Source organism: Thermobia domestica, chromosome 2 (genome assembly GCF_964235325.1).
Source record: "Thermobia domestica chromosome 2, izTheDome1.hap1.1, whole genome shotgun sequence".
Lineage (NCBI taxonomy): Eukaryota > Metazoa > Arthropoda > Insecta > Zygentoma > Lepismatidae > Thermobia > Thermobia domestica.
This window is the reverse complement of record NC_137455.1, coordinates 151,896,684-151,909,017: the sequence shown is the minus strand read 5'-3', so window position 1 is coordinate 151,909,017 and position 12,334 is coordinate 151,896,684. Positions and strand designations below refer to the sequence as shown.

The following is a 12,334-nucleotide window of genomic DNA, read 5'->3' as shown; positions in this document are numbered from 1 at the left end:
ACAAGCATTTCTCGAAAATACCAATTTAGTTACAGTAACATCTAAAGGAAGAAGTTATTTCTGGTAGCTTCTATAGTGACTTCTAATTTTTATTGGAAGAAACTTCCGGACCGCCACAAAGTTATTTTTAAATACAATAGGAATGTTCAATGTAGATCGTACAATCTAGAAACAGTGACGTTGAGATTCTTTACTGTTTCTTGACTTGGCAGCAATTGATAGTGGGAAAACTCTCGAAACACACCTCCCTTGAGCCTCTGACGTCACCTGTTTCTTCCTACTCTATATATACACATACGCGTTTGCATCCCTCACAGTAACAGTAATACAACAGAGCTTCAAACTGAAAGCAAAAGCACGAGTTTCTTGACCTGCTTTCTTATTTTCTTTTTTCACTTGACCTTCGCCTACTGAGAAGGTAAGTGTGTTTACATATGATACTTGAATTGTTTGTGTTATTGTTGTTTTCTTTAATCATTGGCTTTTTTAGTATAAAAAAAATCATGATATTTTTCAATGATTCAGATCCCACTCTCTACATTAGGCAATGGAAAAAGACATCATATGGTGTGGATCAAGGGCGTCATTTGGAGAAGCACAGGAGGAAATCCACTCCCTTGAGTTTGGGATAGGTTACCAAACGTCAGCATTTATGTGGGCATGTCCACATTTTGATAATAAAAACTTCCATTCGCATAGATTTTCCGAAATTCTCTAATTTGTCTGCGTTTTCTGAGCTCAAGTACATTGCAATAGCATCATTTGGGGAAGGCAAGGGGTAATTGTCCTTCTAACCAGGGGCGGATCCAGGACCGACTTCTGGAGGGGGCGGTGGTTGTCATATTGCTACTTTTAAGGGCTCCAAATGTTGTGATGGGTTTTATTTATATGTATCAAATAAGAAAGTTTCCTCTTCTGGAGGGGACGATCGCCCCGATCGCCCCCCTCTGGATCCGCCCCTGCTTCTAACTTTGAGAAACACTATTTAATAAATTGTGTAGTAATACGTATACTAACAAAACATGAAATTCTTATGTCGACAGACCATCTAAGATCCCTGCTCCCTTAGCAATCTTAAATGACGGTACTGGTGCATTGCCTCCCTAAATTAAATTTTAGGAATTTCACATGTAATGATATATGTGACTTCAAAGGAGAAAACAGTTTTAAAAATGGTCAAAACTACACTGAAAAATATGAATAGGTGAAATTAATATGATGCAGTGTGAATGCCCTTGTTTAATAAATTTTCATTTTTTTTTAAAAGCAAACTTGAATATGAAAACACCATTCTGTCGAATGTTAATGCTTATGCTAGAGCGTTGGCTTCACATTCGGGAGGTCGTGGGTTCGATTCCCGCTGCCGATCATCCTGATTGGGATTTTTCCAAGGTTTTCCTCAGTCCTACCAGGCAAATGTCGGGATGGTATCACTAAAAAACACGCCCTGGCCGATACCTACCAAATCCTTTCTATTGTTGTTGTTGTTGCTCGATATCCAGTATAAAATGTCCTCTGAGCTGTATCTGGTGATTGTTAAATAAATAAATAAATAAATATAACGAGTTAGCCAGGTGGTTGACACTTTAGTAAGCCTAGTTTGAAATATATATATATATATATATATATATATATATATATATATATATATATATATATATATATATATATATATATATATATATATATATATATATGCAGGGGCGAATTCAAGGTGTACTATAGAAGCTAAAATGGGCTTCAATCCTGCTTTACACTGGATAAAGCGGCACACTAAGGTTTAGCCCCTCCCTTGATCACATCCTGGATCCACCACTATATTATATATATATGATTTTTTTATAGTAATGTTTGCGAAAATCATGAAAATTCACTTACTGTATATCGGTGGAGGAGTCTCGTCTTCCATCCACACTCAAATCAAAATCTGAAATGATGAACTTACACGATGCTCCTTACTCCAGTCGCATGCCACATTACATACTTTTTCCTTAACTTTCAGGCAATATTATTGAAAGTAATAATAATAATAATAATAATAATAATAATAATAATAATAATAATAATAATAATAATAATAATAATAATAATAATAATAATAATAATAATTCAATGAATTTACATCTAAGTTATTATGTTCATCTGAACGTGATGATTCATATCATGCGCGCCGATTACGTCGGTGCTCTGGCTCCAGCACCCACACAAATAATCTTGTGGGTGCGACGCACCCGTAACATTTTTAGTTTGATAAAAACAAAATGAACTAAATATTTCTCACTTAATGTTACTATTAGATATGTTAAGAATATTCATTACAGTAACTTGTCCTTAACCATGGACTCGGGTTTGAACACGTTTCTCTTGTGTTTAAGTCAGCCGTGTGTGTTACTGAGCTAGGGCAGCCCCAACTTATCCTTATAGTACAGGCATATTTTACTTTATCACAGCACAGCCTGTGTGACAAGGATTTTAAGTAAAAATAAATCAATCAAATATCGAGACTCCCCTGGGGGGCGCGGTGGCTCCGTGGTAAAGCGTTCACCTCCGGTGTTTGGGGTCCCAGCGCGCGCCGTGTGGACTTGTGCTGGACAAACTCCGTGCTCGTGGGTTTTCTCGGGGTTCTCCCGTTTCCTCCCACTTCCTTCATTCCACCGTTCCATTCATTTCTCGTAATCACCGTCTCCTTTAGCCTAACCGTAATAACCGTGGAACGTAAAACTGAAAGATTTCATTTCATTTTCGAGTCTCCCCTGAAAACATATAACACGTCTCGCCGTTAATATGCACCCGTATAAATTTTGGAAAGTCGGTGCCGTTGATTCCTAGAGGTAGTACCGTTCAATATATCAAAAGCCAAAACTTTTCGTAAAATTGTAGTTTATCAATTTTGTTCACACATCACAAATAAATATACACTATCAACAGGAGTAAAAGTGCAGGAGAACGCGGGGGACTCCCTCCACTTCTAGAAAATATCTATGGCGTCCCCCACTTTCTAAAAAAAAATACAATGGACAAAAATAGGCACGGGGACGGCGTGAAGTCATGCGTTCCCCTACCTTTCAGATCCACTTTACCCCTATCAATAATTTTCATGCTCTGGTATTATTCGTTGGTCAGTAAAATCGAGAATGGGTAGCGTTCTAGGAATTTTGACTTTTTAAAAAGAAATTCTTCACATTTCATGAATAAATAATTTCATTAGAAATTCTACAATATAGCGTAAATAATTGCTCTCGAAAAAAAAAAAGTACTTAAATTATAGTTTATTAACAGGGGTAGTATACGGAGTTTAGCGTCCCTTTAATTAGAGAAGCTATATGGGACGTAGACCTAATGGTTAACTTGGAGTCCGAACCACATGAGCTCTAGCCGGCAATCAAACCCGGGTCCAAACAGATTCAATAAAAAATTCTGCAATATGTTATAATTCGATTCTATCTTTAAAAAAACCGTAATGGTTAGGGTTCCCATAATTGTAGACTGAAAAACCGGGACACTGTATAAAAATGTGCAGAATATTCATAGTTATCCAATTTGCTTCTTACTGAAATCAATTAATTAAATAACATATCAACACTCACCAAAAGTGAGTAAAAAATAGATTATTACTATAAGTTGAGTATCTATGCCAATAAAAGCGGGATTCTTTAAAATATCACACGAGTGATATTAACTTATGAATTAGAGGGAAAACCGGGACATTTCGAGTTTCGAACATTCATCGGGCGGGGGGGGGGAGATGATAGAGGGCTAAACAGGGATGTCTGAGAGTTCTATACATAGTGGATTACTAAAGTTCCTTTTGAGAATATTATATCTGGGAAAAATTGATGATTTGTAATAGTAATATGTTCTTTTCATAGGGTAGAAAAGGAATACATCCAACTTCGAATTGAAAATTGGTTTATCGTACGAAATTCGTCGATTTTGATGACGCAACGTGACGATATTTTCTTTAAGGCTTCCCAATCAATCCCCATTACTTAAGCTTGAAATCAATTAAGAATATGGGAATAAATTTATTTCAATCTTAAATATTCTTCCACAATAAAATCTCGTAACCATCCTCTGATTCTCGTATCTTTTAATACTGTCTCTTACTTGGAGTTGAAACAGGTGAATTAATATTTAACCATTAACATTCCAATATACTACTCAATTTATACGAAACATGTCGAGTGGTTTCTTTGAGGTCTCCTAAATAAGTCCTATTGATCAGAGATGAAATTAGTCAGAGCCAGGAGAGTGAGTAATTCATCCGTTAAAAAAATCCTAAATATTCTATAGTTTTCATCGTTAGTGCTAAAAATAATGTTATGCTTCTTTTGAGACTTTCAATGAAGCCTGTTTTTCGAGCTTAAAATCACTCAAGGAGATAGTGGTTAATTCACTTTTAACTTAAGAAACTGTTTCCTTTGAGGCTTAAGCAGTCATCTAGTTAGACCGGAACATGGTTGGTTCTAGAAAATACTTACCTTAGATATTCGGCAGTTTAGTAGCATATTGACTCGTGACCCGTGTTGCAAGCCGTTCCGGTAAATATTTTTCTTCAACTAAATCACTGGGCTTAAGAATAATACCAATAGCTTGAGGTAGAAATCCATCAAGGGTCAGTGGTGTGGGAGACCTGTGTTTGATTACCGGTGGAAGCTCATGTAGTTCGGATTCCACGTTAATCAGTAGGTCCCGTCTCATATAGCCTCGCTGCTGAAAGGGACTGTAAATCAACTTAACTCATCAAGGGTAAGGCGATGAATTTCTCAACATACCTTTATCTATATCTACCTATATTATATACATAAATGAAATGTAAAAATGTTACATGCGTAACTCCTCCTACACTACTGAAACGATTTTAATGATTTTCAATGCATAAGTGGACTCTGGCCTAAGTTAGGCTTTTGTCCTATTAGTTATCCGGAAGGGCTTATCAAAGGGTGTCCAAGGATTCAAAAATTTCACTTTCACGAGCCCGTCAAGATAGCAAGATGATACTCGGTATATGAACTCTACATTAAAAATACGGGGAAACATGTCCCAGTGTTTTTGGAAATTTCTGTTTTAAGGGGCACAGACGGAATTTTCTATACAAACAAAAATGAATATAACGATGTTCCTAATTTGATGATTTTTTGGTACATAAGTGAACCATGGCCTAAAATCTTTTAACGCATTATTGGCATAATAGGTATATGTGTGTGTGAGCGAAGGGATTGGGGTGGGGATGGGAAGGTGGCGACATTTAAAAATAATCGAAAACGGCCGATATTAGTGTCTAAGCAATAGCTTTCGAGATCGCTAAGATGAATATTGACCCTCCCGATCTTTTTATGTTCAAATTTGTCCTATATCGGCATAGTAGTGCTGGTATGTATAAATAATCGATTACTAGTACAGATGGTTAGGCTCTCGAAATAGCATCATGAACAAGTGCAGTGCTCGAAAACTTTTCTTTTGACCTGGGTGCCAGGTCTCAAAACAAGGTACAATTATAATACAAGTACAATTTAATAGATAGGCCTACGTATTTTGGATTTAAATTATCTAGGCCCCATTTCCAATCACCTGAGGCTCGGGGGTTTTCGAGTCTCAACACAAAAAATATTAACAAAAATTCAAAATATATTACGTACATGTGTTATTAATTCGAAATTTCAACTTTTTCAACAACCTCACATGAAAATAGTGTTCTGAGTTGATTTGCAGTCCCTTTCAGCAGTGAGGCTATATGAGACGGGCCTACTGATTAACGTGGGATCCGAACCACATGAGCTCCTCCGGGAATCAAACCCAGGTCTCCCACGCCAAAGGCGCGTACGCTAACCGGTTAGCCACGAAGGAGCTCTAGTGTTCTGAACATACGAACATATTTACATTTTTTCTCTCGTCAGCTCTGAGAGTGAGTAATGTTTGATATATGGTGGTATACTTCCAAAAGATTAGATATGGAAAGTATTGCGTTTAATACATATTCTGAGCTCCACAAGGAAAACAAAAATCATAAAAGCAAATGTTTTAAGAGTTCAGCTCTTTGTTTAAGTTTCGTTATTTTAGGTTGGTTTCTGTATATTGCCTCAGTCACTGCAACAGAATATTACTCGTTACGACGTACTACAAACATTCGTACTTATTCAGTAATCAGGAAACAATGGATCAGTGGTGGAGCGCTCACTTCTGGTACAAGGGGGCTCTTGTTCAATCTCTAGACCATGCGAGTAGGTGGTGGAATCATTGTGCCCGTGAGATTTCTCGCGGTTCTGGCGTTTCCTGCCACATGACCATCTCACTAATTATTTTGTAATAATTCACTTTCATTAGTTATCCGTTTCTCTTAGCGTACATGGCATAAACGGGACGTGAAACTAGTAATTTCATTCGGTAATCAACCAATCGGAACTAGTTTATCATTACTGTGCTGCTACATCTGTTTATTTGTTGATTTAAATGTTAACTGATGTTTTAAATAACTTCAGTCGATCTACTTATTTTCAAATGGACTATTCTTATCAAAGTCTACCAATGATATCGTTTATACTAGTCCATGAAATGTATATAACTAAGTTACGAATAGATTTCATTGGCTAAAGAAAACGACAGTGGAATAATACTGTTAATGTGTAAAGAAATTTGATAATAGTTCTGAAGAATTCCCAGATAGCTCATGGATATGATTATCATCTTGAGTCCTAGCATTGAATTCAGAAAATTTAGATTATTTTTACTTGGGGAAATGTTACCTCCTAGGTAAACTTCCTTGTGCTCTCCCATTCTCCTGAATGCATTCCTTATCGAATCTACGACGAAATTGCACACCAGAAATTAGCACTTTACCATGAAATCGTCGTGTTTTTATATCGTTGATTTTTTCTTAAGTATGGTTAACATTTGTTTAGTAAGATCAGTTGCTGACCCAAGAGGACATTCATTTGTATATTAACTCAGGGTGCTCATTTACGTAAAGATACTAAATAAAATTACTATCCCAACAGCCTTCATGTCCTTATACATGTAGCTTACATTACAGAATTTATAAGAACTGCACAACTTATGTTCATAGATACTGATTGTGTTGTACTGCTATGGAAAGTAATACTAGTTACCGTACATATCTAAGTGGATTATTAAATTCAATGCATTGACTTTATTTCCAAACAGTACTTCAGTATATGTGTTTGATATTTTGTTGTATAATATTGCATATTAGTACACTATAACTTTGTCCTTAGATATTCGAATATATTCAAATAGTTGATTATAAAAAAATAGACAAACACTTTACTTTTCAAAGAAACCTTAAATTCTATCTTTGGTTTTTAATTCTTCGCTTTATTACAATGTCGTAGATATTTGACAACATGCATCGTATCTTTCTGAGCGGAGCAGACAGTTTCTCTGAACCGACACATGACGTAGAAACATGGCGGCCATTGTTTTAAACACGAGTAACGTGCCAAAATTTAATCGCAAATGTCGGTTAGTTAGAATCAACGTATTAGCGAAAGGAAGTTTTTTCCATAATCAGCTAACTCTAAAGTATTTTTATAGCACAATACTGATAAATAAAATATACCCGACAGTTAAATATTGCTTTATTAACTAGATAATTGTCTAATCCAGTGTTCATTGCACTTTCTTGGTTCACCGCAGTTCTTATTTTATCCCGATATTTTGACAGTGTTTCAAGCCAGAACATAGGCGTACTTAACACACACACACAAACATTATATATATATATAAATGCACACGTATAAATGCATACATTATGAACATACATAACTAATACGTACAGTCTTAATCAAAAACATGACCATCCATCTCTCTTTGCAAAGTTATGTATTACCGAAAGTTGGAATTAAATGTAACAAATGTAGATTTTCCTTAACCATTGAATCTTTATTTAGAGCCAAAGTATTAGAATAACACAGTGTGTATTTTTAGAAAAAGCAAATAAAAGCAAATCTCCGATCATTTACTTTCAGATGTCCATTGTTCCACTTGTCTTCCGTGATTGGTGGTCTGATATTGAGCGTCCTCTACGACTCTTCGACCAAAATTTTGGAATGGGTTTACTGCGCGATGACCTATACCAACCAGTTTTGAGATCTGGTTATATTAGACCTTGGCGCCTTCTGTCGGCACATGACAGCGGGGTTTCCAACGTCAAATTGGATCAAGATAAATTTGAGGTGATTCTGGATGTCCAACAGTTTGCTCCTAACGAAATTACCGTCAAAACTGTTGATAATAGTGTAGTAATTGAAGGCAAGCACGAAGAAAAGCAAGATGAGCATGGGTTCATTTCCAGGCACTTCGTTCGTCGTTATGTCCTACCACAAGATGTCCAACCAGAAGCTGTGGTGTCAAATTTGTCATCAGATGGCGTATTAACTGTTTCCGCACCACGAAAGGTAAGTGTCAAACGAAAAAGAACACCATTAATTATCAAATCATGCATATAACAGATTACACCAATAAAATAAACTTCGAAAACTAAGATTCTTGTAATAACGTTTATTTTGTGTGTTTCTCAGCAGTATCTTGTATCATCATACTAACAGACGTAGAAATAATGAGGTTCAGTGTTCGTATTTTAGTGTGATACTTGACTTAATTCATTGGATGATTTTCAGATTTGAAATCTTTAAGAGAAAACATGCATAGCTATAGAATATAGATCAAGACAATCAAAGAAGAGGCTAAATATACAATTCCAGGAGTGTAGCACAAATAGGGGAACAGGCCTCCCAAATGATAACATCTTCACAAATAGAGTTAATCTGTTCTGTGTTGATAAACGTTTTTTTTTTTAACAAAAATATTTTAAACCACGTCAGTAAGTTAAAATAATTGAAATGAATCAATCATTCACTTGGTTACTTTTGTTGCCATAGAAGCATACTCAATGAATTTTATCTGATGCTTTCTTCGAGGTTTTATTTATACCCATGTAAATGCAAAGTCAAATGAATGAATTACAATAAACCGACCTCTTCCCCCTTATGAATGAATAGCATATGGGTACATTTTATACACTCTATGATTCCTGCCTCTCAAACTGTCAAAGTCCAGGTTTCAATAAGGTAGCATGCTGCACAAATAATAATATATATTATGCATATATGTAAACGCCTGTCCCCTAGGAAAACTTACTGGGTATACTACCAAATAATTTACTTCTTTTTTCTACTTGTAGTAAGCAGTAATTCTTCCAGACATACTTCCGATAGGGACCTTGGCTTCCCAGAGTTAGCCAGCCGTCCCCTGGAGCAAAAATATATGCGATTTCATGTCACTTTCGTTGTGGTGCATGTTCTTCATTTAGCAGTGCCCCAATGCATCCTCTCACATTTTGATTTCGCTACGCCTATGGACAAAATTTTCTGAAAGAAAGCCTAGTAATAAGAAATAAATTTAAAGTTTTGTCCAACGATTATACCCTTCAGGCTAATGAGGACGAATGATTGATGATAGTGAATTATTATGAAAGAATTGATGGAATGGCAATGCGACAGGAAATGGGAGAACCCCGAGAAAACTCACGAACACAATGTCCACTGCAAACTCTCCAACCAGGAGCCCTTACGCCAAAGGTGAGCACTCTACCACTGGGCTACAGTGTTAACACATTGTCACATCAGCGGTTAGTGACATTTAAAAACTCTTTCGTGGCTATATGGTTAGCATATGTACCTTCGACATGGAAGACCCGAGTCTGATTCCTAGTGGGGACTCATGTGGATCGGATCCAACGTTAAGCTGTGGGTCCACGTCTCACATAGCCTCGGTGCTCGAAATCAACCAACCATGATCTTGCATGGCCTATTTCGGGTTCTTTCTTACATGTCTATTTAAGTAATCATTCCATTACACAACAAATCATTAACGTGATATTAAATGCAGGAATCTTTGTCATTTCACAATAATAGATTTATTATGTGAATTGTCTTAAATAGATTAACTTTACTCGTGCTCTTATCACGAGTTGTCTACTACGAACCCAAAATGTTAAAATACTAACCGAGTATTTCGAACACATTTCAGTACGAGACAAAAGCAGGAAGTCAGTATTGGTGAAATTTCATCTAATAACATCAAAAATATTTTTTTAATGTATGATTACTGAGATACCACATACACAATGTATTTTCAAGCTTCTGAGGTACCCCTTTCTATGTTAACTAGACATAAAAGCCGATGTTCAGGAATAAATAATTCAGAAATATATTTTCCTCCTGAAGTCCGGTTTTTCTAATAGATATTTTTTTTCCTGAGGAGTGAGAATGAGCCAAATCCTGTAATACATTTTGATTTTACAGAAATTTTTGATTTGATTTGATTTTAGTTGTGTCCCTTTCAGCAGCGGGACTATATAAGAGGTGGACCTACAGCCTAGCGTGGGATCCGAACCACATGTGCTCTCACCTGCCGTTTACATAAATGTTGAATATGCAAATTATTCAACCTAACGCTGTAATTGTAATACATATTAAATGTGAAATATATGCACGTGATGCAATTATTAAACATAATAAATTTGCTTAGAAATATAAGATGTTTATATAACAGATAGTTAGTTTCTAACTATTATTATTATTATTATTATTATTTTAATATTTTGTAGGCGTTACCACCACCACCATCAAATGAAAGGGTAGTGTCCATTGTGCAAACAGGACAACCGGCTCTTAAACAAGGCGAACCTCAACAACAACAACAAGCACCACAGCAACAACAGGGACAGCAGAAGTAAAGGACCTCTCCAACATCAATCTCTACCACGACCAAGACAAGATAAATTCCAACATTAGCTCATCCTGAATTAGCTTCTCTGCAACTGATATTGAAATGATTTAATGCAGTCTATGGGGTAGACCATCTATCTTGAAACACCCTTACAATTTTTAAACAAATAGTTAAAATTTGATCTAATTTTGTAACATGCAAATAGCGATAAGGGAACATTAACATACTCCACAATACCACCCGATTAACAGTGTGGCCAACTCAATATAAAGTTGTATTTTTTTTTTTTAAAAAATGATATATTACGTCAGGTTATTAAAATATTTCAAATCTATATATTAAACGAAAACGTGCAATAGCGCATTTACTACTCAGTTTTACAAACTATGGATGTTACAGTGTCACAAACACCTGTAAATATCCAGATTTTGAAGGACTTTAATAACAGTAATAATACCAGTGAGACGTATATGTCAATGCTCATCGCGAGTACTTTAGTGTCGAATACTATGACCACGATATGACTTGAATTCTAAGTTGTAATTACAATGTCTTGCAGTTTCATAATTTTGAGCAGTACTGTAAACTTTACTAATGATCATATCTCCGGAGCTGGTTGACATATAAAATTTCTGTAAACGGCACTATAATCTTTATATTTATTGTAAACCTTTTACGTGATTGGTTATACTTAGCTAAGCACTTTTTCGAAATAAAACTTTTGAAGAATAAGTTTTTCAGTCCCTGTTGATGCTAGAAATATGTCATACGTTCATAATACGTATTGGACATTAAGGAATTTCTGATGTGCATTGACATGTTTATTTCACTTGCATTCAGTGGTCGAAGTTTGGCAGTATGCGGTGGTATGCCATACCGCCTCTGGTTTTTCAGTAATCAAGACAATATTTAAATAGCCGGTATGTTGAGTCAAAATCATAATAAAACATACCGCTTCTGCTTTTTTTTTTCACTTCGAACACTGCTTGCATTATTACTATTATAGAGGCCTCCGCACTTCGGATGCTTACAGATGTTTGTGATACTGTAGCGTCCTTAGTTTGTAACACTGAATAATAAATATGGTATTGTAACTTTTCGTTTAACACATAGATGTGAAATATGTAATACACTCACGTAATGTATTTTTTTTTTTTTTAATTTGGTTTGTTCAGCAAGTGTTAATCTGGTATTACTGCAGAATATGTCAATGTCCCCATCGACAATTGCATGTTACTAAATTTCATCGAATTTTATCTGTTAGTTTAAAAGTTACAAAGGAATTTCAACATAAATGGTCCACTCTGTATATTGGATAACTATTCAATATTCCTGGAGAAAGTATCAATGAGGAAAGCTATTTGTATTAATTAAGACTGAATATAATGCTATTATGTTATAACTGTATACTATTGTTTTGTAATCCTTCTTGAAATACAATTTTTAAATGAAATCCGTGAAGATTTTTAATGTTGAAATTCTACAATAGTAGTCTGTTATATAAAGTGTATGGCTCAGAAACTAAGGGAGATGCAAGCAATGATCGAAGACAGAGGGACGGGAAGTCTTCAGGTTAATCTCCCTT

At 35.5% G+C, this 12,334-nt stretch overlaps 1 protein-coding gene across 1 annotated transcript; it reads left to right on the top strand.

Moving 5' to 3' along the window:
• The first annotated feature begins 266 nt into the window (after positions 1-266).
• Positions 267-11,900, top strand: LOC145676458 (protein lethal(2)essential for life-like). The gene is made up of 3 exons (XM_081747267.1): positions 267-418; positions 7,986-8,414; positions 10,628-11,900. Exons 2-3 carry the CDS (start codon positions 7,986-7,988, stop codon positions 10,754-10,756), a joined length of 558 nt encoding a protein of 185 aa, XP_081603393.1. The 5' UTR covers positions 267-418; the 3' UTR covers positions 10,757-11,900.
• Positions 11,901-12,334: the final 434 nt, after the last annotated feature.

Coding starts and splice junctions, on each gene's coding strand:
- LOC145676458 (XM_081747267.1), top strand. CDS start 7,986: ATGTCCATTGTTCCACTTGTCTTCCGTGATTGGTGGTCTGATATTGAG. Junction 8,415..10,627: donor CTGTTTCCGCACCACGAAAG/GTAAGTGTCAAA, acceptor AATATTTTGTAG/GCGTTACCACCACCACCATC.